The sequence below is a fragment of the Calypte anna genome, chromosome 3, assembly GCF_003957555.1.
Source record: "Calypte anna isolate BGI_N300 chromosome 3, bCalAnn1_v1.p, whole genome shotgun sequence".
NCBI lineage: Eukaryota > Metazoa > Chordata > Aves > Apodiformes > Trochilidae > Calypte > Calypte anna.
In genome coordinates this window covers 51115539-51141123 of record NC_044246.1, presented here as the reverse complement: position 1 = coordinate 51141123, position 25585 = coordinate 51115539, and the positions used below count along the sequence as shown (strand labels likewise).

General features: G+C 39.6%; 1 protein-coding gene and 3 non-coding genes across 5 annotated transcripts; all 4 read left to right on the top strand.

Annotated features, from left to right (window-relative positions):
• Positions 1-30: 30 nt before the first annotated feature.
• Positions 31-24782, top strand: WDR43 (WD repeat domain 43). 2 transcript variants are annotated; one of them, XM_030447942.1, is made up of 18 exons: positions 31-333; positions 4711-4845; positions 6406-6527; positions 11482-11602; positions 12777-12916; positions 13412-13514; positions 14587-14651; positions 15012-15183; positions 15664-15750; positions 17198-17329; positions 17746-17883; positions 18706-18792; positions 20662-20693; positions 21535-21598; positions 22488-22601; positions 23069-23138; positions 23506-23561; positions 23657-24782. In XM_030447942.1, exons 1-18 carry the CDS (start codon positions 67-69, stop codon positions 23774-23776), a joined length of 2025 nt encoding a protein of 674 aa, XP_030303802.1. In that variant the 5' UTR covers positions 31-66; the 3' UTR covers positions 23777-24782. The 2 variants fall into 2 exon arrangements, with proteins under 2 accessions (XP_030303802.1, XP_030303803.1); XM_030447943.1 differs by lacking the exons at positions 6406-6527; positions 11482-11602 and having other exon boundaries at positions 92-333; positions 23657-24089.
• LOC115598166 lies at positions 6936-7012 on the top strand. The gene has a single exon (XR_003987441.1). It is a non-coding gene; the product is annotated as a small nucleolar RNA SNORD53/SNORD92 (small nucleolar RNA).
• On the top strand, positions 11728-11811 carry LOC115598167. The gene has a single exon (XR_003987442.1). It is a non-coding gene; the product is annotated as a small nucleolar RNA SNORD53/SNORD92 (small nucleolar RNA).
• On the top strand, positions 16323-16401 carry LOC115598176. Its single transcript, XR_003987451.1, has one exon. It is a non-coding gene; the product is annotated as a small nucleolar RNA SNORD53/SNORD92 (small nucleolar RNA).
• Positions 24783-25585: the final 803 nt, after the last annotated feature.

Here is a 25585-nt window from a genome sequence, read left to right as displayed (position 1 = left end):
GCGCCCCCGTGATGGCGTCACCGGGGCGCGCGGCGCAGGCGCCGGGGCCGAGCACGCGGGCGGTGCATGCGCCGAGGCGGAGGGGCCCGGCGAGGGAGCGCAATGGCGGCGGCAGCGTGCGGCGGGGAGGCGGCCGGGGCGCCGCGGGCCCTTTGCGCCTTCTCCCCCCGCGACCGTCGTTTCTTCGCCATCTCCAGCTCGGATGGGCGCCTGCGGGTGTGGGAGACGGCGAACAGCCGCTTGCAACACGAGTACGTGCCCTCCGCACACCTCAGCGCTGCCTGTACCTGCCTGGCCTGGGCCCCGCCGGGGGGCCGCCCGCCTCCCTGCAAGGTAGGGGCAGGGGGGAGGGAAGGGGAGGGTGGGATGGGATGCACCGGGCAGAGAAGACGGGGTGGGGTGGAAACGGCGGCGGCTGCGATGCGTGGTCCCGGCCTTCTCGGCTTCACCCCGCCCTCCCGGCGCCATGTGGCGGGGGTCGGCGTGGCCGGGCCGGCCGGGGAACGGATACGGATTGTCCCTGTGAGGGCAGGGGATTACGGGTCTCGTGGGGAGGAGCGGAGCTTCACTGGGTTCTGCCATAGACCCTACGTTCTTCCTTCCTCACTCTTTCCGCTTTCCTTGCATCGTGTCCACGCGTGACATCCCCTGGCGTGGATTGTGCGAAGGAGAATCCTCCCCCCTCACAGAAGCATCCTAGGGTTGCTTTTCACCTGGCAAATTCCACGTGTGGGTGGGGGAAGCAGTGCTGGAGACTTTTTACTTTTTGTTAATTAAAAAAAAGGGGACTATCAAGAGAAATCGTATAATTTATAGGGAAGAAACCTTCCTTGATGAAGGAAGTGCTACATAACTTCATGGCACATCTCACCTTAATCGAAAAGATAATGCTGCAGAACAGGTAAGCTGCTGTGGGTCCACTTACTTTACGGGCAGTTCACATTCCAGTAAAGGCAGCAGCTCTCCGTGCTTCCTTGCCCTTGGGAGAATATCCAGGGAAACTGTTATCCTGTCTGTGACACATCTAAGCTGAGGCATCCTACGAGAAGGTGTTCAGCAGCTTTATGCAGAGCACACATTAGGTGGCTCTGGTGTTCTCCACCTTGAATTTGTTTTATTTAACTTCACCTCAGGTGACCATTCACCTGGACGGTATCAGGAGTATAGTCAGTAAGGTACCTTTTCATTCTCTCTATGATGAAGTCATTTTATTTTCTTTAGCTAGAACATACCATTTCTCAAGAAAATACATAATCCCTTGGATAAATATGAAATGGCAAAATTTGAAAATGGCACGAACATTTGAGGAATGCAGCAGAGAAGGCTAGTTTGAGATTGGCTTTAATCTGTTCATTTGGCATGTAACTTTGAAAAAAAGTACGTGCATTAATCACGTTGATTGTGATCAAGGTTGTGGAGAACCTTCTTCACTTTTCAGCGTGCTTGTGAAAATGGGGTTAGTCTGTCCTGTGTCAAGAACTTCCATAGTGCACTGTTGTGGTGCCAAAAGTCAAGCACAGGAGGTTTCTGAGTGGCTTTTAGAAAGTAAACTTTTTGTAGAGATACACTAGTAAACGGCACAGAGGCCCCAGTTTAACCTGGTTTAAGGATATAAGGAAAATAGACTAAAGGAGACAGCATTTGTCTTCCTCTCACTACTTTCTAGTTATTCCATAAGCTTGAATTCTGTTCACTGCATGAAAGTTGGTGTATTTTCAAGTGGAGCTTGAAAACAAATCATTTCTCACAGTAATTATGCTATAAAATTTGTAATTTGTTGGTTTGTCTATAGGCTGAACTAAAGAATTAAAGCTGTGATGGTTCTGCCAAATATATTTTATAGAATACCTTTTTTTTTCTGACATAATTTAGTCTTTTTTTTTTTTTTTTTTTTTCCTGAAGAGTTGACATCTCTGTAGTACCAGCATCTGGTGTTGGAGAGTAAAACTGTGCCAGTAGATACCTGTAAGCAGTGCTTGGCTGCGTTACACCTAAAATAAATAGGGTTTGGACTGTTGCCATGTTAATGAAGGCCACGTGGGAATTATTAGGAATCAGGTTTTGAACTGCAGGCCCAGGAAATGATGATGGTGGCTTATTGGGATGTTCCCTGCACACGTGTTTGTAGTGTCAGTACTTCTTGATTCCAGTGTTCACCAGCTCCTGCTCCATGAAGTGGTGCCTTGAACAAGAGTATGTGGACCACCAACTTTCAAAATGCCTTCTTGCACTTTCTTCCTAATAAGCTGCAACTGCTCTGTCATCTTCAACTCTTCAGACTCTTCAGACTTCCTCCTATTTCTGTGTTTTAAGTGCTATACTTCACATAAGAGGAGCAGAGAAGACTTCAGTTTTTTTCTTAAAGTCTCAGCGGCTGACCTACATCCAGTAAGAACATAACAGAAAAATGTGTGCAGAGTTTCTTTACAAATAACTTATTTTAACCATCTAATCAAAACACTGTTTTTTTCAGGCAAACTTGAAAGCTGAATAAGCTTGAGTTGCCATAAATATGAAACAGATCAAGTGAAAACTGGTACTTGGTGTAGTTCAGCTGACCTGTCCTCTTATATTTAAGACCTGAAGACCAGAGTGCTCTTATGTTTAAGACCCTGACCCACAAGTGAGTCCTACATGGATCTCTACTGCAGTTGGCAGTCTATGTACTAATGCAAGGTAGAGAAGTTGAATGAAAGTTTTTTCTTGTATTTTATTTTATTTTTTATTATTATTTTAAAGTGTATTTTTCAAATCATCTCCAGCATTAATAGGTGTCTGAATTTTCCACTGACATTTCTTTCATGCAAAAATTTCTGACAAAATGCCCAGCTAATAATACTGATAAAGGGTGTTTAGTAAAGAAACAGATGTGAAAAATAATTGGAAAAGAGTTCATTGCCTCTGGATTTTTTCTTGACACTGGACATAACTGTGAGCTTCTGTGTGAGTTTTCTTGGTCATAAGAAACTGAAATGGAGGGGGAACAAGTTTTAAAGATCTATGCAAGAGAAGAGAATAAAATCTGTTCTTAATTATGGCTTTGCTTTGCAGTGGTGATGTGTGAGGCGATTACTAAAATTACATAAACGGATCAAAAAGTACCCAAAACCACACAAAATGTACTTGCATCTCCACTAGCTCTGTGTTCCTTGTCTTTGCATGTCAGGCAGCACTTTCAAGATGATGTAGTTGGCATTGCTACCAAAAATTGAACTTGTTGAGTCTTTTCTCATATATTATCTGAAAACATGGTAGGTTTGCTTGCTTGTGCTTTGCTATTGTAATGGCTTCTCAGCACCTTCCCAGGAAAAATGAAGCCTAAACAAATGCTTGCAATAAAACATCAATCTTTTTTTTCTCAAAAGGCTGCTGTTGATGTAAAAGTATCTGTATGGCATTCTGATGTTTATTGGCCTAAAGCAAAACACTCTTCTCTGCAGAAGGTATTGTCTGAGTTAAATACTGAGGAAAAGAAAGACCTGCTTCAAAGAACCAAAGTATTTATCCTGCATTGTTGAACTCATGGATCTTAGTTATGCTGAAAACTCTGAAACCCTAATTGCTGTTTTATCCTGGGCTTGAGTTAAAATTATTTTCCTTCACTGTATTATGTACGTTATATGACAGATTAGCTACAACACATGGAACTTCACCAAAGCTGATTGCTCACATATTGTCAATCTTCTTTGACTTCTTCTGTCTGCTTATCTGAGAAAATATATCTCTTGTGTAGAGGAAGCATTGGCTTGTGTGTATATATGTATATATATATTTTTTTTTTTTAGGTTGGAGAGAATGTTTTGTTGTGGTGTAACAAATGTAAAGAGACTTATCCAAGTCAAAATTAAAAAGCAATCAGTAGCATTAGGGATTTTTTTTTTCCTTCTGCAGTCTTTGAACAGTGTTTTTGGGTTTTTTGTTTGTTTTTCTTTTGTATCTGTGTATGATTAGTTATGTAGAATTAACCCAATGAGAACAAATGTACTGGCTTTTGATGGCCCTCTTCATTTTTGTTTCATGTGCTTAAGAGCTGGTTTTATTCCTTCCAAGTGACTGCTGTGCTCACTGGTGTTTGGTTAAGGGAGATGAAGTGAAATTCCACCTCAAAGTAATTGCAAAGCAAGAGGTCGAAGGTTTAAGAATTGCCTGATCATAGGACAACCTCTGGTACCCAACACCGGGACTTGGACAGAGCACTAAGCTTAAAAGTCTTAAAAGTCTTAGGTCTTAGATTGGTACCCTCTAATGAGTGGGATAGCACTTCCTTTTTAAAGAGGCATTATGAATGCTTAATATTTGTGAGACTCTTCTCGGTGGCTTTTGAGAAAAAAGAAACTGATAATTCTTGATCAAGCCTTTCCATTTTGTGGGTGAAGTATTCGGATGCTGTTCATTTTTACCTCTCCCTGGGATATGAACTGCCTGAAAAACCTGAATGTGTATTTTTTCCCACAGGGATGTGGTTGCTAGGCTTGTAAAATGGACTCCACCAAATGTTTCCAAGTGGCTTATGGCAACATTGCTACCTTGCACATGGAGGTACAGGATGAGTCTGTAGGTTGCTGAGCACTTCAGTGTCTTAAGTTTTATGTCTGTGCTGGCTGACTGGGTCCCAAACATGCAGTTTGGTATTTTTTCTCCTCTGCTTTAACACTGAAAGTAGCTGATCAGACTAATTAATTTCACACTTTTTTCTTTTCAATTTTCTAGGATGGCCCTCAGAGGAAAAAACGGAAATCTGAAGTTGCAGAAGTGGACAGACAGTTAGATGTCCTGGCTATTGGTACAGCAGTTGGTAGCATTTTGTTGTACAGCACAGTAAAAGGAGAATTACAGAGCAAGCTAGTAAGTAGTAGTCTTCATCACATGCTACCTAATACTGATGGTTTCAGTCAGTTTATGCTGTTCTTTCTGCAGCTCAAAAATTATAACCTAGTTATTTGGATATTTTTTTTCTTAATAGCTGCATATACAAATAGAAATGCAATCAGTACAGGTGACTGGGAATCCTCAGGTGGTGCTTTTTCTATTGTTGGCAGTATATACACATTAAGAAATCTTTATTTTGAAGTTAATGCATCATCTGCGCACAATGCAAATCGATGCATTGTGTGTGGAATTGTGAAATGGAATAGTGAAATGCCTAACTGGAGAGTTGAGTCCTCTGTGGGCATGTTGTGCCCTCAGTTCCTGCACAGTACTGTGGGAAAGGAGGACTGGATTGAAGTACTCAGTTACTCTTGGAACAGTTTCATAGTGATAAAGTCTTCTGAGCAGATGTAAAATTACCTCCCTCATGGAAGCTTTTGAGTCCTCTCAACATATGATCTTTCTCAAATGGGATATGCTGATTTTCAGAGTTTGCCTTTCTCACTGGTAATTTCCCTGTTACTCCTTAGTACCTGGGTTTTAGTCTTAGGTTACAAAACAAGCAAAATACTGCAAGACTGCAGTATTTGAGATACTTGGACTTCTAAACTCTCAGTTGGGTGTAGGACATTGTGTAGCCATGACACTAGCTAAAAAGTATCAACTGTTTTACAGAAAAGCTGTATTTATACTTGAAAACTATGATCAAAATAAGAGTTTTAGGTTAAAATTTACAGTTTCAATTGGTTTGTAAATGCTGCTGTTCTGTAGGAACAGAATATTGGATATCATTTGGTGAGTACTGTTTTTCTACACATGGAATTAATAGATTGTTCCTACTAGAATAAGAGCTGTCACTTTTAGCTGCACTTACTGAACAGAATATCTTGCTATGATCTATTATGTTCTTCTTGAAGCTGATTTGCACTGATAGTTTGGGGAGTACTCTGGGCTGGCTGGTACCAATTCTAATAGTGAAATTTTATGAACTCCAGGAAATGTTTTTATAAATTTGTAAAGTGTATGTTTGAGATGCAGAGATTTTGGTTGTTAAAAGAGCTGAATCATACCCCTTTGTGTGGGGTCTTCTGATCTGATGATATCTCACTCTTGAATACTGACTACAAAGGAAAGGATACTCATCTCTGAGTGTTCTTAAGGAAGCGGTCACTTAGGTGGCTATCAGCAAGACATCTGTGCTCACCTTTCCTTTGCTCTGGTTTTATAATGTTAGCCTTGTTTAGCTGTGTGTATAAATATAGTGAACAGGACAATTTTTTTCTTAAGCTTGAAGTGCTAGAACAAGAATTAATTCAAATACTTGAGTGCATACAGCAAAATATGAACTCTCTCAATAACTTGCTCAACTGTATATTTATCTTGGTCTTTTAAAACCACACGCTCTCTTCAAGTTGCCCATGATTTAAATGTAGTTCTCAAAAAAAAACACCTGGTTCACATTGCTGGTGTGGGGAGGACTCAGTCGTGAAGGCTTATCCATTTCTTAATGAGTTGACCGTCTTTTACCTTTTGTAGGATGGTGGTCATGACAATAGAGTAAATTGTGTGAGGTGGCATCAGGACAACTGCTGCTTGTATAGCTGTTCAGAGGACAAACACATTGTGGAATGGAACACACAGACCTGCAAAGTGAAGTGGTATGTGATGTCCATTTCTGCTCAGATTTTTTGGTACTTGCTTTTGTGGATTTCCTCCTTTACAGCTTTTCCCTGTTGGGGAACACTGCTACGCAGGCTTTGTGCCCACTGTACAAAATTGTCTGTTGGCTATTGCTTTTCAGAGGTTGGAAGTGATTGTATTAAGGGGTAAAAGAGTAATTCTCATACTTGACTTTTGTCCCTTTGTGCACTGGAAAGACTAGATGTAAGAATAAGTGCCCTGAGAGGGATTTGGGTCTCTCCATGCTAATTTTTAGCTTCTAGTCACTTTTGTGATGCTGAAAATAAAAATTACAGAAAATATCCTTAGAAATATGGGGAAGCATACAGTGGAATGCCTCATCCTAATGACAGCAGTTACAGACACCTGGCTTTGCTCAGATGGCCTTGCTGTGATGATACCCATTTGGTTTCGCTCTCTACTGATGTGTAGTGAGGACAGTTCCACTTGGCTGCCTGAGCAGGCCGCTGCTGTTTAAATACTGTTTAGCAAAACAGAGCTTAGTGCAGAGTAACAAAATGCCTGGTATAGGCATTTACTTTCTTTTATAATACGGTCAAACTGGTTTTAAACTTTAAAGAAGAATCCAAGATTTACCTTAATGATTCTGGCTGTTTTACTGCAATAAAAGCCTGGTGTGTGATGGAACCTTGACCGACCTTTTGTGCTGTTAGTTCTTTAACATTGCCCACTGTGTTGTTACTCTTACTGCAGCTCTACTGTTTTTCTTAAAGATGATGTGGGCAGTGCACAGTAGCCCTCTGTGGTTTCCCTAGAAATGAGATGCATCATTAGATTGTAAAGTAAATGGCTCTAAAATCTCTCTCTGGCTTTCTGTTCTCAAGATTGAACAGGCCTGGTTCCCTCAGCTTTTCCTCTTACATTACTTTACATGCTTCAGTCCCTAAGCCACTAGATTTACTCCACTGTGTCATTGATCTTCTTGTACTGTCCCCAACAGGGCTCAGTACTCAGATGGAGTTTCAAAAGTATTGCACAGACTAGAAAAATTACTTTGCTTGACCTGCTGGCCACAGTCTAGTTAATGGAAATCACTATGCCATTGACTTCATTGCCACAAGGATTCACTGCTACCTCTTTTTCAACTTGACTGTGAGAGCTTCAAGCTCATTTTTTCCGCAAAGTTGCTTTCTTGCCTTATGTCTCTGGCCTGTTCTGGGATTTTTTTATTCCACATGCAAGACAATTTCCTTTGAGGTTTAAGATTCTGACAGCCTTTTTCTTAAGCCTGCTGAGATGGTGCTGAGTAGCAGCCCCACCCTTCGTTTTATCAACTGCTCTTCCTAATTTCATATTGAATGTGAACTTGTTTTGTGTGCATTCTGTACTGTTTTAGTGCCATTAATGAGGAGTGGGCAGCTACTGAGAGTGTTTAACAGTGTTGAGTTATCCTTAGGGAGTGACACCAGTAACTGGCCACCATCTGGACGTCATATCAGTGATCACAACTGCCTGAGCTCAATGATGCAGACAGTTCTTATCCCTTCTTTCAAGTCTATCTATTCAGTCTATCTATCTCTAATTTATTTGAAGGGAAACTGTTGGACATTTTCAAAAACATTGCTGAAATTGAGATAAATAGCATATGCAGATCTTCTTTTATCCACCAGAACACTTGCCTCATTAAGATGGCAGTGAGATTGGTTAGGCATGATTTGCCATTTTTAAGTCTATATTAGCTGTGCCCTATTACTTTTTTGACCCTTATGTGCCTGGAAATGGCTTCCAGATGGATTTGCAACCTTCCCTGTTGTTTCCTGGATTTTCCTTGTTGGATACATTTTGTCTCTTTTTTCGTTTTTTTTTTTTCCTTTTCAAGTAATCAGAAACTTCTCTTGAGCTACACGGCCACTCAGAATGATAGCGTGGTCTTGTACACTGGCCTCAGCACTTCTGGATGTATCCCATTCTGTCTTAAAGAGTTGCATGTGCTTTGCTTGCTGTTGTGATCCTTAATTTGACCTCTCTTTACTGTGGGGAGGGATTTGCTCTGACTCTGGCACTAGGTTTGGTAGCACAGGAGGCTTTGCTCTTCAGTGTTTTGTCCTTTTCTGTGTACTGAGAGTCTCTACACCACTGAGCAGGAGGTCCACACTTTGCCCAGTCATCAGCGTACTGTTGCTGTTGTGCTGCATGTAGATTCTTTACTGCTCGTGGTTTGAACACCAGCTGAGCTTTGGTTAATTCTTTCCCTGCATGCTGAGGCCATACCTTTTTATTCTTGTGGGTATCCTGTCCCCACTTTCACCTTCTCTATACTTCTTTGTGTTCTTGAGTCTGGAGTGACCTACTTGGCCAAAGCAATTTTCTGCAGTACATGGTGATTTTAGGCTCATTGGCATGGACTATTTCTTTGCTTTGAGGGGGTTATCCTGGAAGAGCAGCTATCTTTCCTGGGCCCTTCTGCCTTTCAGGGCAGCCTCCTGTCAGTCAGTTCTCTGAATAAGTTGCAGTCTGCTCTTGTGAACTCCAGAGTTGTCATTCTGTTTAACTTGTTTATTCTCCAGGCTGTTGTTGTCAACCATCACATCCCTTACTCATTCTCTTTTTTTTCAGTAGCTGATCCAGTAAAGCATCTTCCATAGTTGGTTCTACATGACTTGCATCAAGAAAAGGTCTTAAACATTTGCTAGCAGTCTCTGGGTATACTTTTGCCCATCAGTGCTGCCCTTCTGCCTTTCCTGCAGTTGGTGTGGATAAAGCACCTTAGAAGAACCATAGCATGGGATTATAAAGATTTATCTCTTTGCTTTTGTAATTTGACAATCAGCAGTAGATGCCCACATCATCTTTGTTGACCTGTTCTTGTACTTACCTGTAAGTTCTCTACTGGAGAAACCTCTCTCCTTTTTGCCTGTATGGCATGTCCTTACTGAAGGGCTTTTACTATAAGGTCTTTTTATTGCAGCACTCATGTCTTGCAGTCTGTCCCACTGTCTGGTTTTTTTTTTTGTGATTCTAGTGAGATCAAAGCTCTGAAGCTAATTCACCCTGTTTGTATCCCATAGGGTATGTGTTAAAGTACAGGTACTTGAGATGGGTCCAAGTCATGCTGTTTTCTCAGGAAATATGATACTTTTTCCTGGCATGCTTTGTCTTGGGTATTACCCTATGTTCCTGCCCCATACTGCTGTATTTCGGGGGGGCTGTGGTTATGAAAGTTAATTAGAGGCCTTGTATACTTTTAATTTTGAAGAAAGCAACAAAAAAGTCATTCCAGGTGTTTATACATTAAAAGTATAGCAGCAAATTATATTATGGTTTATATCTGAATTAGGCAAAGGACATTGAAAATTGTAGAAAAAATCGATTCTCCAAAAATTCACCTAAATTCATGAGGCTAGAAGGAAACAAAATTATCCAAAACAATTGTTCATGCCCAGTGTACATATGAGGATGCCTGTGTTCTTTAACATTTGTCAGGACCTGGAAATATGAGTCCTTATGTCTCCCACAGAGCATTCAGGATGGATGCATGCTCCTGGGGTGGAGAAATGTTCAACTTGCTTTGATTTGCAGGCTTCCAGACATTTCCCTTTAGAAGTGTGGACTGCTAGGTAGGGAACTGAAACCATGTGGCTTTAGATTGGGTTTCTTAATTACTGTAGAAATAGTCCATGGAACCACTTCAGGAGGTCTCTGCAGCACACATTGAAACCTCTGGCAGCAGGACAAGCTGTTGGGAAAGAGAAAGTTTCTGAAGAGACAAGACAAGGTATTGCAGAGAGGTAGTCTAAAACATTCTAGATGACTTCTTGATCTCTGATTATAGCTTTTTCATGTCTTAAATACAGTATTCAGAGCCATTCTGTAGATCTGTGGTTATGACAGTTAACTAGAGGCCTTCTATACTTTTAATTTTGAAGAAAGCAACAAAAAAGTCATTCCAGGTGTTTATACGTTAAAAGTATAGCAGCAAATTATATTATGCAGCTTCTTGTCTCATCACACACTATTTAAAACTCCTGTAAAATTCTATAGAGTATCCAAAGTAAAATCTAATGGATCATTGCTGTGTTTTATATTCTGCGGTCTAGTTTAACTAGTCTTTTTAGTATATTTAAAAATACTTTCTTGGCTTTACATCATTAAATGGTTTGAAATTCATACTCCTGACTTTCTCTTGGAAGAGAAAACAAAATCCTGTCATACAGTCTGTAAGGTGTAATGTTTCTCAAATTTGCAGGCAGTAAAACTTTCAGTTTCTATAAAATGTAAGCAAAAGTGATACACTAAATGAGCTCTGTTTTGGAAGACAGGAGAAGCTCTGCTTTTGCATGTGGAAGTTATTTTGAAGTATTTTCATGGCAGCTATTTACAACTAGAAAGTAGTGGGTTGCAGAATGCTTACTATGTGTAAGGGGTTTGTGTTAATGTTTTCTTTGAAATTTTGTCGTGAGAGAAACATGTAGTGTTCAGGCTCCTTCAAAGCAGATGCAGGCTTTTCATATGGGCATCTTTCTTTTTTTTACTCTTAAATTGTGATTTGAACCATAGATCTTTCAGGTGAAGTTTAATATTGTCAGTGTCATTGACATGCTTTGGAGGTGGGCAAGAGATGCAAAGAGGAGTCTTGCTATGGCTCCTTTTACCCTATTTGGAGTAGTAGAGAACTTTGATAGAAGAATTCAGAACAGAATAGGCAAATACTAAAAAAATTTCAACAGTTGTTCAGTCTTAAATAGCTTTAAATTTTTTGAGTTCTTGTGTTTTTGTGTAAAGTAATTTGAAGGAGAGGAACAGAAACAGAATAGTTTTGACCTTATCTTTGACAAATTTCTCTTTAATTGATTTTTGCCTTAATCTTTCTGGCATGGTTGATGTGGATTTTGAGATTATACCGATTAATATTGTTTTTTCTGTTTCTTTATCTTTCTCCCATTGTATGAAAATCCTCCATCCAAATCCTAGCAAATGGAAAGGCGACAATAGCAGTGTCACCTCTCTTTGCATTAGTCCAGATGGGAAAATGCTGCTGTCAGCTGGTAGAACTATAAAACTGTGGGACCTGGAGACCAAAGAAGTATATAGAGTAAGTAACGTTGCTAAACTAGATGAAAAAACATTTATACATATCTAGTGTTTCCCTGATAGGACATCTGAAATTTTTAATGGATGTGAGGAGACAGTTGGCAGTTTTGGGATTGCTGGAAGCCGTAGCTGTGATGATACCCTCAACTGTGGTTTCAACTTGCTGAGAGTTGAATGATGACATTAAATTCCTTGGCTGTGTCTGAGCATGCTACCAGCATCCCTTCTCAAGCCTGTAGCAGAAAAATGGTTGCTGCCCTTTCTCACTGTCCCTTTCTGATACCGTTCTAGTGGGAGAACTTAATTCACCAGTGTTAGTTACTGGTGATGTGTTTGGGCATGAGCTCCCTGACTTATTTATAATGAGCTCCTCCTTAAAGCCTCCAGGTTTCTTTGCTAAACTTCACGTAACTCATAACAGTTTTGCTGTTGAAACACTTGGAAGGTATATGAGCAAAATCCTTGTTCGATGAGGAGGGCTCAGAGCTGGGCTAATTCCATGTTTTAGCTTTTCTGTAAATGCAGTCCTGTTCTCCTGCCTGTTAGCAGATAGGATGCAGCTAATCTCTGACTCTCCTGGTGCTTGCTCTCAGGTAAGTGTGTACATGTGTATTCCTACTATGGATTTGCTGACACGTGGCAATTACCATGTATGTCTGCATCCTATGATGACCAAAACTATAATTTACAGAAGTAAATTGAAAAAACAGGTTTTTTTTGGGGTCAGGGTTTTGAACAGATTTAGTGTGTCAGCACACCTGTATATTTATCTTACAGTTGAGAATAAAACTGTAACTAGTTTAAGTGTAAAAGCTAAAGTGTAAAATTGTAGGGGATGTGGTAGGGGGCAAGGAGAAGTGTAATACAGGTGGATGTGATTTATTTTGCATGGACTTAGTCCCATTGAATTTGCCTTTGATTCTCCATTTAACTTTTTAAAATTTTGATAAAATCTGGATATCTGGAGGGTCAGAAAAAATTTCCTTGAAATACAGAAATTCAAGGAAACTGATCACTAATGGAAAAAAAATCACTGAAATGTCCTTGTTAGCTATGTAACACTTGAATCTTTCCTAATGCTCTTTGTTAACTAATGTTTTCATTTTTGCCATATGAGTGCATTTGGCAATCACAGAAAGATTCCTTTTTTTTTTTTTTTTTTTTTTTTTTTTTAGCATTTCACAGGCCATGCTACATCAGTGTCATCATTAATATTTACCACAGTGAAACCTATGAATGAAAATAAGCCTTTTGATGGAATTACTGGGCTTTATTTCTTGTCTGGAGCTATACATGACCGATTACTGAGTGTTTGGTATGTAAGCTTTTCATAATTTTTAACTTCAAGATTATGATCAATATTGAAGACAGAGTCAATTACTATGTCCTGAACTCTGTGGTTAAACCAGAGAGCTAAACAGAAGAGGCAGTCTGGAGAAATGCAGTGATGCTTCCAACTTGCTGATTGTTGAATGATGACATGAATATCTTTGGCTTTCTCTGGACATATTGAACATTGCTGTTTAAATCACAGATGTGTGCCACAAGCACAGGGTATAATAGACTTGTTTGTTCTTTGTACTTACTGTAAGTTTACACTAAGTTTTCTTGTTAAATTGGGTTTGGAAGTAATTTTGCACTTGGAATTTAGAACACTTTCTAAGCTGACAGCTAAAATTTGAATGTGATTGGTTTTGGGTGGGATACATCCTACCACATTCACTGAGGATTTATAAGCTTTCTAATGCTTCTTTCGTGGAAAGAGTGCTTTTTGTGCTGTGGTTAATATCGTGTACTGTTTGTCTTCCAGGCAGATAAGATCAGATAGGAAAGAAAAGAATGCTGTGATGTCTTTCACAGTAACAGATGAGCCAACTTTTATTGACCTAACGGTATCAGAAGTCAAAGAAGAGGTAGGACCAGTAGTTCATAACCAAATATGTTTAACATTTTTCAGTTGTCTCACCAGTTTTCATTAAGGGTGTAAAGAAAGAGGCTTTGTATTTTAATTCTTTTATGCAGAAATGAGATCTGAATGCCAGTTCATGGGTATGAGGATATTTATTACAGGTGCATTTAGAAAGCTAGTAGTTCAAAATACTAATTTTCAAATCTGGCAAGGGCAAATTCAGCGTTCAGAAATTTTGCTTGTTACAGTGGAAATGTCAGTTGTTTCCTATTTAGAAGAATTGGTACTGAAAATGGTTATTAGAACTTGTCAGCAAAGAACACAAAAAAACACCTTTCTAAAAATGTACTTTGGGTATAGTCCTGTTTATTCTGTTATCATGTGACTTTGACAGTGTAACTGCATTTTCAATTAACTCATCTTTAATGAGTCTGAAGTGGCAGTGTGCATTCCACAAGTCTCTCATTTTCAGGGCGTACAAATCATTCAGAGTCGCTGTATTACAAAAAATGTCTGAGTGTAAAACATTCATAAACTGTTTCAGTAGTTATTTTAAAACATTTTTCTTCTGCTGCCTCTAGATGTTGTTTCATGCTATGTCTTCTAGTGTTTACAGTTGTTCCCTCCTAACTGTATGTCTTGGCAATAAGAGTATTGTTTAATGTACACCTGTGACTTAACTGCTCAGAGTACTCATCTCAGTTGTTTTCATCTAAGCATATTTACAGTGTCAGGGCCTTTGTAAGTCCTGTGCCTCTAGACCTCTTGGGTACCTTATTTTTGGAACTTTGCTGCCTGTGATGACATGTGTCTGCCACTGTCCAAAGTGGTTTGATAGATTGGTAGTAATACAATAATTTATGGTTATGAGTTATCCTTTTGTCTCCTAATAATTTTACTAAGTGTTCATGAGAAGTTAGTGTCTGATCTTCCTTACAGATTTAGTTATATAATTAATGTGGTTAGTTACTGAAAGAAGTCAAACTGTAACCTTGCAACTGTCTCTTTTATGTCTTGTACTTATGGGAGATTTGTCCTTTTAGCTAATTGGAATTCTTTACTGTGCCTTCTTTCAGCCTGTGAAGTTAGCAGTTGTGTGCAGAGACGGGCAGTTGCATTTATTTGAACATATCTTAAATGGGTAAGTTAGGATCCATCTTGAAGGTGCCTTTGGGAAAGGTGTGGGATTACTGTAAGGCTGAATTCAGTTCAGTGATGCTGCATTTAAGCTCTTGCATTCTGTTCACAAACCATATTCCAGCTCATTCCTTTTCTTGTGTTACTGGACACATTTTTGGAAGGCTTACTTGCTGGGTGCTGTGCTGCACTTTGGTAGTTAAGTGTTGCTTTAGCCATGATTTTGTGTGTCTGTGCCTCAGCCGTCTGTAAAAGCTGTAAACTGTCTGAGTTTGAGGACCTTCTAGTCAAAGGTGCTTATATTTGCAAAATATTCAAATGTTTAAGTTAAACATCTTGAATTTTTTCATTCTTTTTTTTTCAGTTATTGCAAAAAACCCTTAACATCAAACTGTACTATTCAGATAGCAACGCCTGGAAGTGATGGGGACTCCACACCAAAACCAGTCCCTATTTTAGCAGCTGCATTTTGCACAGACAAACAGTCTCTGCTGCTTGTGTATGGAAACACCTTGCAGCCCATCATAGAGAAAGTGGTATGTAAACTTACTGAAGAGGTTTAGAATTTTGTAATATGGGCTGCATACAGCTCTCAGTTGGAGGGACTTTTTTTTTTTTTTTTTTTTTTTTTTTTAATTATATAATGGGACAAAGCTTATTCCTTCCCCTTTTCCGGGTGCAATGACTGTCCCCCTGAGCTGTTTTGAAAGGCAATTTGTATTCTTCTTTCAGTTAAAACACAGCTTGATATTATTGCTGGCTTTGTTTCTTGCCATTTCAACTGTTAATGAGTTTGGCAATCAAAACTTTTTAACACTTTTTCAGTTTATCCCTGTGAGCTGCTTCTGTGTGGATGGGATAGAGTAACAAAAGGCAAATGTGCAATACAGCTGCTGTTCTAGAGTGAAAAAAATTTCTGAGTTACTGTATACCTCAAAATTTGTTCCTGTCTTTCATTAGCATAACCACACAGGTGAATCTCAGATATATTAATGGTTTTGTTCCTCTCCTTATAGTCACTGAACACCACTGAACCTCACGTGTGTTTGATAAGGGACATCCAGAAGGTGTTGTCACTTAAAACAGATGTTGCTCTAACAAAGGTGAGTTTTGCATGATATGTGGTGGGGTTTTTTGTTTGGTTGTTTTTTCTTGCTCCTTGTATTGTTTTGAAAATGGTATAATTCATTGCTCTCTTTTTAAATGATGCTGGATTTCTGGATGGACCTGCTTACAGCTGCAAGTTGGGATGACTGTTTCAAAGTCTAAGTAACATGTAATGGAGCCTCAAAGGCCATGTCCTTTGGGCTGTTTCTTGAGGTGGCTGTCACCTGTTCCTACTCACTGGGATATGGCAGCTCTGGAATTGTGAGCTGGAGACTTGGATAGCAACAGTATCCATCGAGCCTGCTTGCCACCCTTTTCTGTCCTCTAAAACCTTGAGGGTTTTAGAATCAGTCTGTGAAGTTATTAATCCATGTGCATATTCAGAGCCTTTAAGACTGGAAAAACTTGCAGAAGCAGTGAAGAGAGCAGACAGCACTGTTTTTTCTAACCCTCAAGCTACCTATGGAATCTGGTGCTTAATCAGCCAGACTGAGTTTTGTGAATCTTCTGTCCTGGAGCTGTGGGTAGCAGAAATGAAATGCAGTGAGAGGTGCTGGAACTCCCTGGCATGTGGTGATGATACCTATCCTGGTTTCGCTTTTTGCTGAATTCCAGTGAAGACTCCTTTCTCTTGGCTGTCTGAGCATGCCATGTGGGAGAAGGTCAGTGATTAGTGTGGGCAAAGAGGGGTAGTATTTTAACACCATTGCTTTTCTACAAAGTAAATTCTTCAACCACATAATCAGTTTTTTTTTTTACGTCTACACACAGCATATGGAATTTGCATTGCTCACAGTAGTAGACTGTGTTTGTATCACTTCATTGGGCACTCAGCAGGTCTCCCACAAGTAAAGAATTTGGGCTGCACAGAACAACTGTGGTTAAAAAGCATTCTGCAAGCAGCAGGTAGCATTCCTGATATTCTGGAAGTGGCATACTCCTTTACATCAGAAGAACAACTGTTTATTAAATATTAAATTGTCTTTAACTTTTGATCTCCTTTACAGTCATTGAGGGTGTATATCATAGTTTGTTTAGCATAACAAAGTTGCCCACTTTGTCATCAGGATCACAGCCTAATTCAGACTACTGAGTTCTGCATCTGAGCAATCCCTAGAAGAAAATAAGCACATATGGTATCTGTTGCTAGTAAACATCCAAGTATTTGGTTTTGGATCCAAACAGTTTGCTGGGTGCTATGGAACAAGCTTATAAGAAAAATTATTCACAGTGATTCTAAAGACACTGTTGCATAAGCTGACTGCTGGTTGGTGTTACTAATTGCTCTTAAAAATTTTCCTGGTATGTACATCATGAAAATGGGTTGTGGTAGGTTGGTTCTGTCGTGTATGTGAGAGTCTCAGAATAAAATCAGTATTTTGAACTGAAAGGAAGCTCAAGATACTGGCAATTCATACAGATCTGACCATCTCTGTCTACTAGGTAAAGACCCCTGTTGTGAACTCAGACACCAAAGTTCTTGTGCCTGGCATTCCAGGGCACAGTACAGCTGTCAAAATTCCATCCTCAGGAAAGGAGAATAAGAAAAACAAGAGGAAACCAGGAGAGACAGAGGTAAAGTGCTTTATTTTTTAAACAACAATAATGAGGAAACTAAACACAAAACATTATTGTAAGTTCTTCAGGTGAACTTAAATTTGTTTTGATGTGAGAGCAAGGTCATACCATCTTTTTGTATGAAAGAAACCGTTTTCCTCATTAAAGCTCTGTGAATATTTTTGCCATGTTCCTGCAAAACTTTGTCACACTCTTCTGTCTGCCTCTGCTACACTGTAGTACTGCTTTTCAGTCAAAACTTAATCTTCTCTTCTTTCTCAGGCTGTTCTTTGTCCGTTGATTTCAAAGAATGCAAAATTTGTGTTATTTTCCAGCAGAATCAGAGAGAGCACTGTAGGTTAGGTACTTTGCCTTCAGGTGATGTGTCTGAGAAACTGTACTGAAACAACACTTCTGTTGCTTACCATCTGCAGGAAAGCATTGAAGAGCGCCTGGGGGCGTTGGATATTGATGTGAGCAAACTAAAAAGTCCAGGTGGCCTTCCACAAACAGATAGTTTTGCTGTACTTTTGGTTCAAGGCTTGGAAAGCAACGACGCAGAAATCCTAAATGTAAGTGTTACAAGATTGTATTTTGGTGCTTAAATCAATTCACTGAGACTTGTGGGGGGAGCTTTTCCTGAAAGCTGGGGAGGCTGAACAGTCAAGAGCCCATTGCTGCTTCTGTCTGCTTTTTGCTGCTTTGCTGCTTAAGGCAGTGGTATTACAAATTATAACAATGGTATTAGGTTTTTATTGCCATCTACCTTGCTTTGTGAGTCAGTCCATGACCTTTGAGGCACTTTTTATTTTATGATAAATTTGTTATGTCACAGTTCAGATGTTTTACAAAACATGTTACTGATGCAGTTATCTTCCCTTCAATTTGATCTGAAGCATAATCCTTGCATAGTCTCCTGGGTGTGTAGTTTCCAACTATATGCTGTTTGAAAAATGTATTGATGACAGCAGTTTGCTTGAAAAGCTTACTGTCTCAGTTGGACTAGAAGGCAAGAATAGTTTTGGTGCAGGAAAATGAAATCTTAAGACTTTGTTCCTGACTAGAAATTACTTGTCACAGAGACTGCTGAAAGGCATTTCTATAGAGAAGTCAAGCTCACAAAATAGCAAGGGAATTTTAATGTGCCTGTGATGCTTCATTTCTAACATGAGATGGGTTGGCCAGAGGCAATGTGAGATTGGATTAACTGTCTTGTTTTGATAATTGTTCCTGTCTTGAAAAACAGAACTCCTGTTCATAGTAAATCTTCTACTTGTAATCTTCATCTTAGTGTAAAAAAAGCCATTCAGTGCCAGAAATTTTTTATTGTGCTCACTGCTCATATACGTACTAAAGCTGAATAATTCTCTAATCGTATTTCTCCATTTTAACAGAGAGTCCTTAACACGAGAAAGGAAAGTGTAATAAAGAACACAGTAGCCAGAATGCCTATACATGCTGTCATTCCACTGCTACATGAGGTAAGAGAGATTGCACTTGTTGTACTGTCATTGAAACCACATTAGGTTTGCTTTTTAGATGGAGAAAAATTCAGGATAGGTCTCTTTGGTTTTACCAATGAAATTTGTTTGGTAGTTTTACATGACAGGAATTGTTTTTTGATTTATCTCTAATATGCTTTTATCTTCCTTGGCTGAAGCTTAACCGAAGGACAAGGTGTCACTGTCAAAACCATGAAGAAGATTAGATCATAGAATCATAGAATCATAGAATCATAGAATCATAGAATCCCAGGGGTTGGAAGGGACCTCGAAAGATCATCTAGTCCAACCCCCCCTGCCAGAGCAGGGCCACCTAGAGTACCTCGCATAGGAACGTGTCCAAGCGGGTTTTGAATGTCTCCAGTGAAGGAGACTCCACGACCCCCCTGGGCAGCCTGTTCCAGGGCTCTGTCACCCTTACAGTAAAAAAATTTTTCCGGATATTCAACTTGAACCTCCTGTGCTCCAATTTACACCCATTACCCCTTGTCCTATCACTGGTCACCACTGAGAAGAGCCTAACTCCTTCTCCTTGACACTCACCCCTTACATATTTGAAAACATTGATGAGGTCACCCCTCAGTCTCCTTTTCTCCAAACTAAAGAGACCCAGCTCCCTCAGCTTTTCCTCATAAGGGAGATGTTCCACCCCCTTAATCATCTTAGTAGCTCTGCGCTGGACTCTTTCAAGCACTTCCCTGTCCTTCTTGAACTGAGGGGCCCAGATGCAATATTATCTTAAATTACTACATGGGGAAAACAAAAGGAGGAGGTTAAGCTAAAGCTTCTTCATTACCATTTACATCTTCTTTTAAATTATTAAAGTGGATGATAATTTGAAACATGAAAGTAGCAGTGCCAGCCAGAGTCAGTTACATGAACCTAAAAGAAAAACAGAATGTATACTCACAGCAGTGAGTTTAGCTAGCAATTGGAAATATGAAGGGCAATTTCTTCTTTTCAAGGTAGCTGAGAAGCCCAGTTGCTGTACTGAAGCATTGCAACACTACTTAGTAGTAATTATAAAAGGGAATTGGCTTCTGAAGTGCTTATTCAGTGATATTAAATGAAATCTGTATTTGGACAGAAATATTTTAATGATGAACCTTTTCTTGACAATACTTTGTTTAATACGAGTATCAGTTATTTGCTCTTCTTAGGTGAATGACACTCTGTAACATAAGTTAATGGTTAGATTTCTCTTGTATTTTAATATGCTGGCCACAAGTAAAATTTAATTTTTATTTCCAGTATTAATCTTTAATGAAATATGCAGATGGCCTGTTTTTGAATGTTTGAACTTCCTTTAAGCATATTTTGGGGCACCTTCTTAGACTTAGGTTAATGAGGTACAGTGTTTCTTCTCTAGGATCTTTGTCAAAGAATCTTAAGTGCAAGTGTTTGGCTGTATAATCTCAGTGAATGGACAGATCTTCTCATTCTTCTCCAGAGCTTGAGATTAGTTCTGTGAAATAGCCTTTACCTGGTACTGAAGTCTTCACTTGTTTCCCCAACTTGTCCACCTTACAACAGCTGCTCTACTGAGCAGATACACAGAGACACAGAAACAATGGGATTTCCATCTGTGTATTCCTGCCAGCTTTACATTTCTGTGGATATATTTCCTATGAAGAGTTCCAGTTATTTTGATAATGAAACTCGCCTTCTGCAAGTTACCAGCCTGTGTATAAAGATGGTAGAGCCAGCAATGTAATATTCTGGAGCCTGGCAGTGGATAATGCATGGAGATCTTTCCACCCCAATATTGTGGCTGTCACACAGATGCAGTCATCCTGCTACTATATTCATGTGTTTGTTACTTAATGCTGACTATTTTTGTCCTTTTAGCTCACGAAGAGATTGCAGGGCAACCCATACAGGTAAGAGACAGCTCAACTCGGTTTAATTCACCTGAAACTTAAGTTTGTGCATTAGGGTCCCTCTTTCCACCTATGAGATTGAGTTCCATAATAAATGTAATTAAACAGCATCGTGAGGTAAAAAATCTCACCTGACTGTGGGTGCAAAGAGGAGCTTTGATTAGGTCAGTGCTCTGTCAGGATGGCTGAAGTGAAGTTTAAAAGGGAAAAGGATAGCTGAATTAATCATACAACCCTGAGAATATATTTGAATTCTCAGACTATTGACACTGCAGACCTAATCAACATATAAAATAAAACAATTATCAGATGTATAAGTTGTTTGGTTTAATTACCAAACACATTTAGACATAACCTGGTGTTGTGTTTAATTAATAACAAAATCAGTTCTCCCCTCCCCCCATCTTGTTACATATCAGGGAGGATAGCTTTGCTGAGACTAACTGGGGGGGTTTGGTTGGTTTTTGGTTTGTTTGTGTTTTTTTTGTGTGAGTGTGGTTTGGGTTTTTTTTTCTTAAACTGAAAATTCTTTCATTGTAGGTGGAGAAACAGTAGCATGCTTTGATATTTTATTAGTGAAAACCTCAAATAGAAGATACCAGAAACACAACCCCCTCAACATGTCTGATTGAATCCCTCACTGAAATGTTTGTTCTTTTCCTAACAAATCACTTAGCTAGGTATATCATCTGGATAGCCAAACTGTTTTGTTTCTGTCTGCATTTACCTTTTTATACAGTGAAAACAGAGCACTTCCCATACAACTACTTAGAATCTAGAATGTGAAGTGGATATTTTGTCATCCAGTATTGCTTTGATAGAATTTGCTTCTATTTTTCAGTGCCTCCCTAATGGTTCGATGGCTGAAGTCTGTTTTTACTCTACATGCATCCTACCTTTCCACAGTAAGTATTTGGCATTAATGCTAATGCAGAAAACTAAAACTAAATGCTTAAATATTTGTGTGACCTTACTTCATTAATGTCTCCTGCTGTCCACATATGGTACTGCTGAAATCAATGTACAGAGAGAGGGCTATACTCTGGCCACTCTTGCCAAATTGCTACATACAGGTTATAAATTGTTTGTCTTGGTCATTCTTGGCACAATTATAGTCCTCCAAAAGTCAAACCAACATAAGTTATGTCATACCTGTGGGAGTCAGGGAGCAAAATGACTGTCAAAGAGTGATCTAGCCTGTGCCACTAAATCTTAGAGAGCTAAATTTGTCTTGCTGTTGTGATGCTCATTTGGAGACTGTTGTGGACATTGTTAAATTTATAGGGTGAAGGTATGCCAAACGTGGCACAAATAATGTTGTACCTTTTGGGCTGAAGTCTTGCCTTGCCTTACAAGTGATAAATAAAAAAGTGCTTTTGCTCAGTTAAGAAAAGGCCTTCTGGCATTCCACTCTCCCAGTTATTTTAGAATTGCTAAGTGTCAGAATTTGCACATGTTGCTGAGGCTGCGTTTGTATACTGCCTATCCAGTTCCCATTTACACAGCTTTTTGGATAGTAATTTGATATCTGCTGATGGGAGTGACTGTGGAAAGGAAAAGCAGTATAAGAAAACCATGTTTTGAAAGTAAGTGTGTTTCTGAGCATGGTTAAATACTAATTGATCAGGCTGTCTGGTGTTTTGTGTGAACCTCAGCGCTCTCTTCTCTATAGAATAATGGGAGCAAAGGTTGCTTGCCCAAAATGTACAAAGGTAGTTTAAAAATTTTAAAATGAGACATTTGTGGTATGTTGATTAACAGCTTCATTTGTCTTTATCCCTCTCTTTACCCAAGTTGCCAGACCTTATTCCTCAGCTGGGGATGCTATACCAGTTAATGGAGAGCAGAGTAAAAACTTTGCAGAAGCTTTCCCGTCTGCATGGCAGACTCTTCATTCTTGTCACCCAGGTGAGTTCCAACTAAAGAAGATGATATTTAGAAGTATTATTTGCAGATTTAACCTCCTGTTGTGATTACATCTGATGGGCCTCGTCATCAGGAACTCAGTACAGCTGCTGTACAGCTATGCTGATAACACTTAAAGCAGCACACTTGGTTCCATCTAGTCTGTCTTACCTGGACTGATTGTCTACTCAGTCTGTGCTCACTGGAGCCATTACACATTTTTTTCTTGCCAAATGTGTCTGCTAATCTGAAGAGTTTATAAGGAGGTACTGAGCCACTTATGACCAGGTGCCTCTTAAATTTTACTTTATTCTTTGTACCTTTTTGGCTGTTACAATAAATTAATTATTGTGTCTTAAACTTGATGTAGATTTCATTGACATTGCTGTGAGTTATGCTGACTTTTAAGATTAGAATATCATCTAATATCTTAGAAATCATCTAAGGCTAAATCTCCAAATTTTATTCAGGTTGCAGCATCAGAAACAGTCCAGGATGCAACAGAGGTTAATCAGACTGCAAAGCTGGTATATGAGGATGGTAAGTGTTGTAGGCTAGGTGTAACACGAAACTCTCCTCTACCCCCCACCCCTTAATTTCCATTCATTCCCTCCCATCCCTTCTTCACAAATTAAAGAATCAGTTAATTCAATGTTCATTATACTCCTTAGCTGTCAACTTCAAATTCCTAGTGTTAGCTGCTCTCACTTTCACATTTCAGTCAACAGGATGTCAAGGTAGTGGACAACTCCATCCTGTATAATTCAAACAGAAGTGACTTGTTCCTAAGTCATGTTGATCAGCTCACTCTTGAGATAGATTTAGTTTTGGAATTGAAATAGTTTGGAGATGTAGCAGCATATGGGGTTGAGCTTTGCTTGTACAATTGATGTTGTTTTCTCTGCAGAATCCTCAGAGGAGGAAGGCTCAGATGATGAGATGATTGCAGATAAAGACTCTGATGTAAGTGGAGTTGGATCAGATTTTCTCCCATTTGCTTGTAACAGATACTGTGTGACTGTCAATGGTTAAAACATCCCTGTGTATTTTTTCCCCAGGAAAACTGGGATGAAGACGAAGAAAAAGAGGAACAGTCTGATGAGCAGCACATGACTGTTGAAAAAGAAATCAATGGTGATTCTGATTTGGAACCAGAAAATGAAAGTGAAGAAGAATAACAGCACGAAAGAATAATTTTAACAATTTAAATGAGTGGGCCACCGAACTAATTCTGGATCATCTTGCTGAGAGATGCCATATTTGCATACAGGGAGTGCAGACCCACGCACAGCCTATGTGCAGAGGCACACGTAGGGCACTGTGCATTTCTGAATCCAGAATGTTTAATCATGCCAGCCTTCTCTCACCCTATTTCCCTGCGCTTATAGAAACATTTCTTCCACCTTATGGTCAGATTATGCCTGTCATGTGGACGTGCATTTGTATCTAAAGTGAAATAAATCTGCCACCTCTGTTTGTGTGGTAAACTTGGTTCAGCATTACCTGGAATTTGTTTCAGATATTCAAGGATCAAAGACAACCGGTCTGGTCTATACGTTCTTTCCATGCTTCAGTTAGCAAGTGGGCATCCTGCTGCATTTTTAAAGAAAAACAAAACAGGAAAAAGAAAAGTTATTTTTGTAATATTTAAATTCTCTACTGAAATTATTTTCTTCCCCCCACTCCTCTGTTGGTTTAGCCATGCCTTGGCAAATACCTGATTGCCAACCTGACTTAAAAATGGCTTTTTTCTTTTTTTTTTTTTTAAACAAATTTGAACTCAACTTTTATATGTAAAAATCAAAGACTTTTCTTGTGCTTCAAAAGGACTCCTAGTTTTGTTTTAATGGAGGCTGTATATAAGTTTAATGCTAACCCAGGGGATAGAGTGATGACTTAGGTGGGGAGAGGGGAGTAACACAGGGAGATGAGAAGGTGAATGCTTGTGAATACATAGCGCACAGCTATACCTTTATTATGAATTTTTAATATCTCGGTGGCAGAATGAGGACAGCTGTTTGCTCAGCTTATGGGAGCTGAAATGATGCAAACACCTTTTTAAGAGCAAAACAAGGTAAATTCACCACTATAATATACAAGAATATATTTGTCTACAAATGGAGCTGTTGCAACTAAATACCGCCCTCTTTGTAAAGTGAATAAATATACATCTCCTTTACCAAATACCTGTCCTGTGGTGTTTGTTGAGAGAAACCTTAGGTAGCTGTGGATGGAGGTTAAGGGCAAAATGCTGTTTGTATAAAACCTGTGTAGTGGAGGAGGAAGCCAACCTAAAATGTTATTGTGGTCTGCAAAGTATCTGTTTACAGATTTCTTGGCTCACTACTTTCAGTCCTACCAAGTGGTTCCTCCACTGCTTGGGGTCTGCATTTGGGGTTGCAGCATTATCTGGAGGCACACAGGACTGAGTCACTGGCAAGGCTGGAAGAGACATGTTCTGTCTTTGGAGAGCTGGGGGTAGGAAGGCAGCAGTTGAGCCTTCCAGCCCTTTAGGGTTTCAACTGACAGTAAATTTGTGTGTTAATGATTTGCAAAGCTGGGGGTTTATTGTGTTTCTGAGATAATGTGACTTCTGAGATTAGTGTATAAACACTTGCACACTGCACTCACACAAGTTACCAAATAGGCTGCACTGATGTGCAAGCTTTTAATTGGTATTGATGTTATTCCATAAAGCCAGTCTTCAAATCAGGCAAAAGAGGGATATGAATGAAGCATTGCATCTATGATTAGTGCAGTTCTGCTGAGCTGCTGGGGTGTGGAGTAAGGAGGAGCGGCTGTGTTCTGGTTGTGTGAGGACCTGTATGTGTCTGTTCCAGCCTTTCCAGAAGCTGAAGCAGGAGCCCTGGGTTGAGGTGGAAGAGCAGCTCTTTGTAACTTGACACTGTTCGAGTGTGGGGATCGGTGGCGTTGGAAACCTGTCACCTCTCCCCACTGCACCAGTAAGGTGTGCATTACATGTGTCC

What these genes read in the sequence shown, in the direction of transcription:
- WDR43 (XM_030447942.1), top strand. Translation starts at nt 67, where the DNA reads ATGCGCCGAGGCGGAGGGGCCCGGCGAGGGAGCGCAATGGCGGCGGCA. An exon ending in GAGAATTACAGAGCAAGCTA is followed by an intron (nt 4,846 to 6,405) that starts GTAAGTAGTAGT and finishes TACCTTTTGTAG; the next exon opens with GATGGTGGTCATGACAATAG. An exon ending in TCATTCCACTGCTACATGAG is followed by an intron (nt 18,793 to 20,661) that starts GTAAGAGAGATT and finishes TTGTCCTTTTAG; the next exon opens with CTCACGAAGAGATTGCAGGG.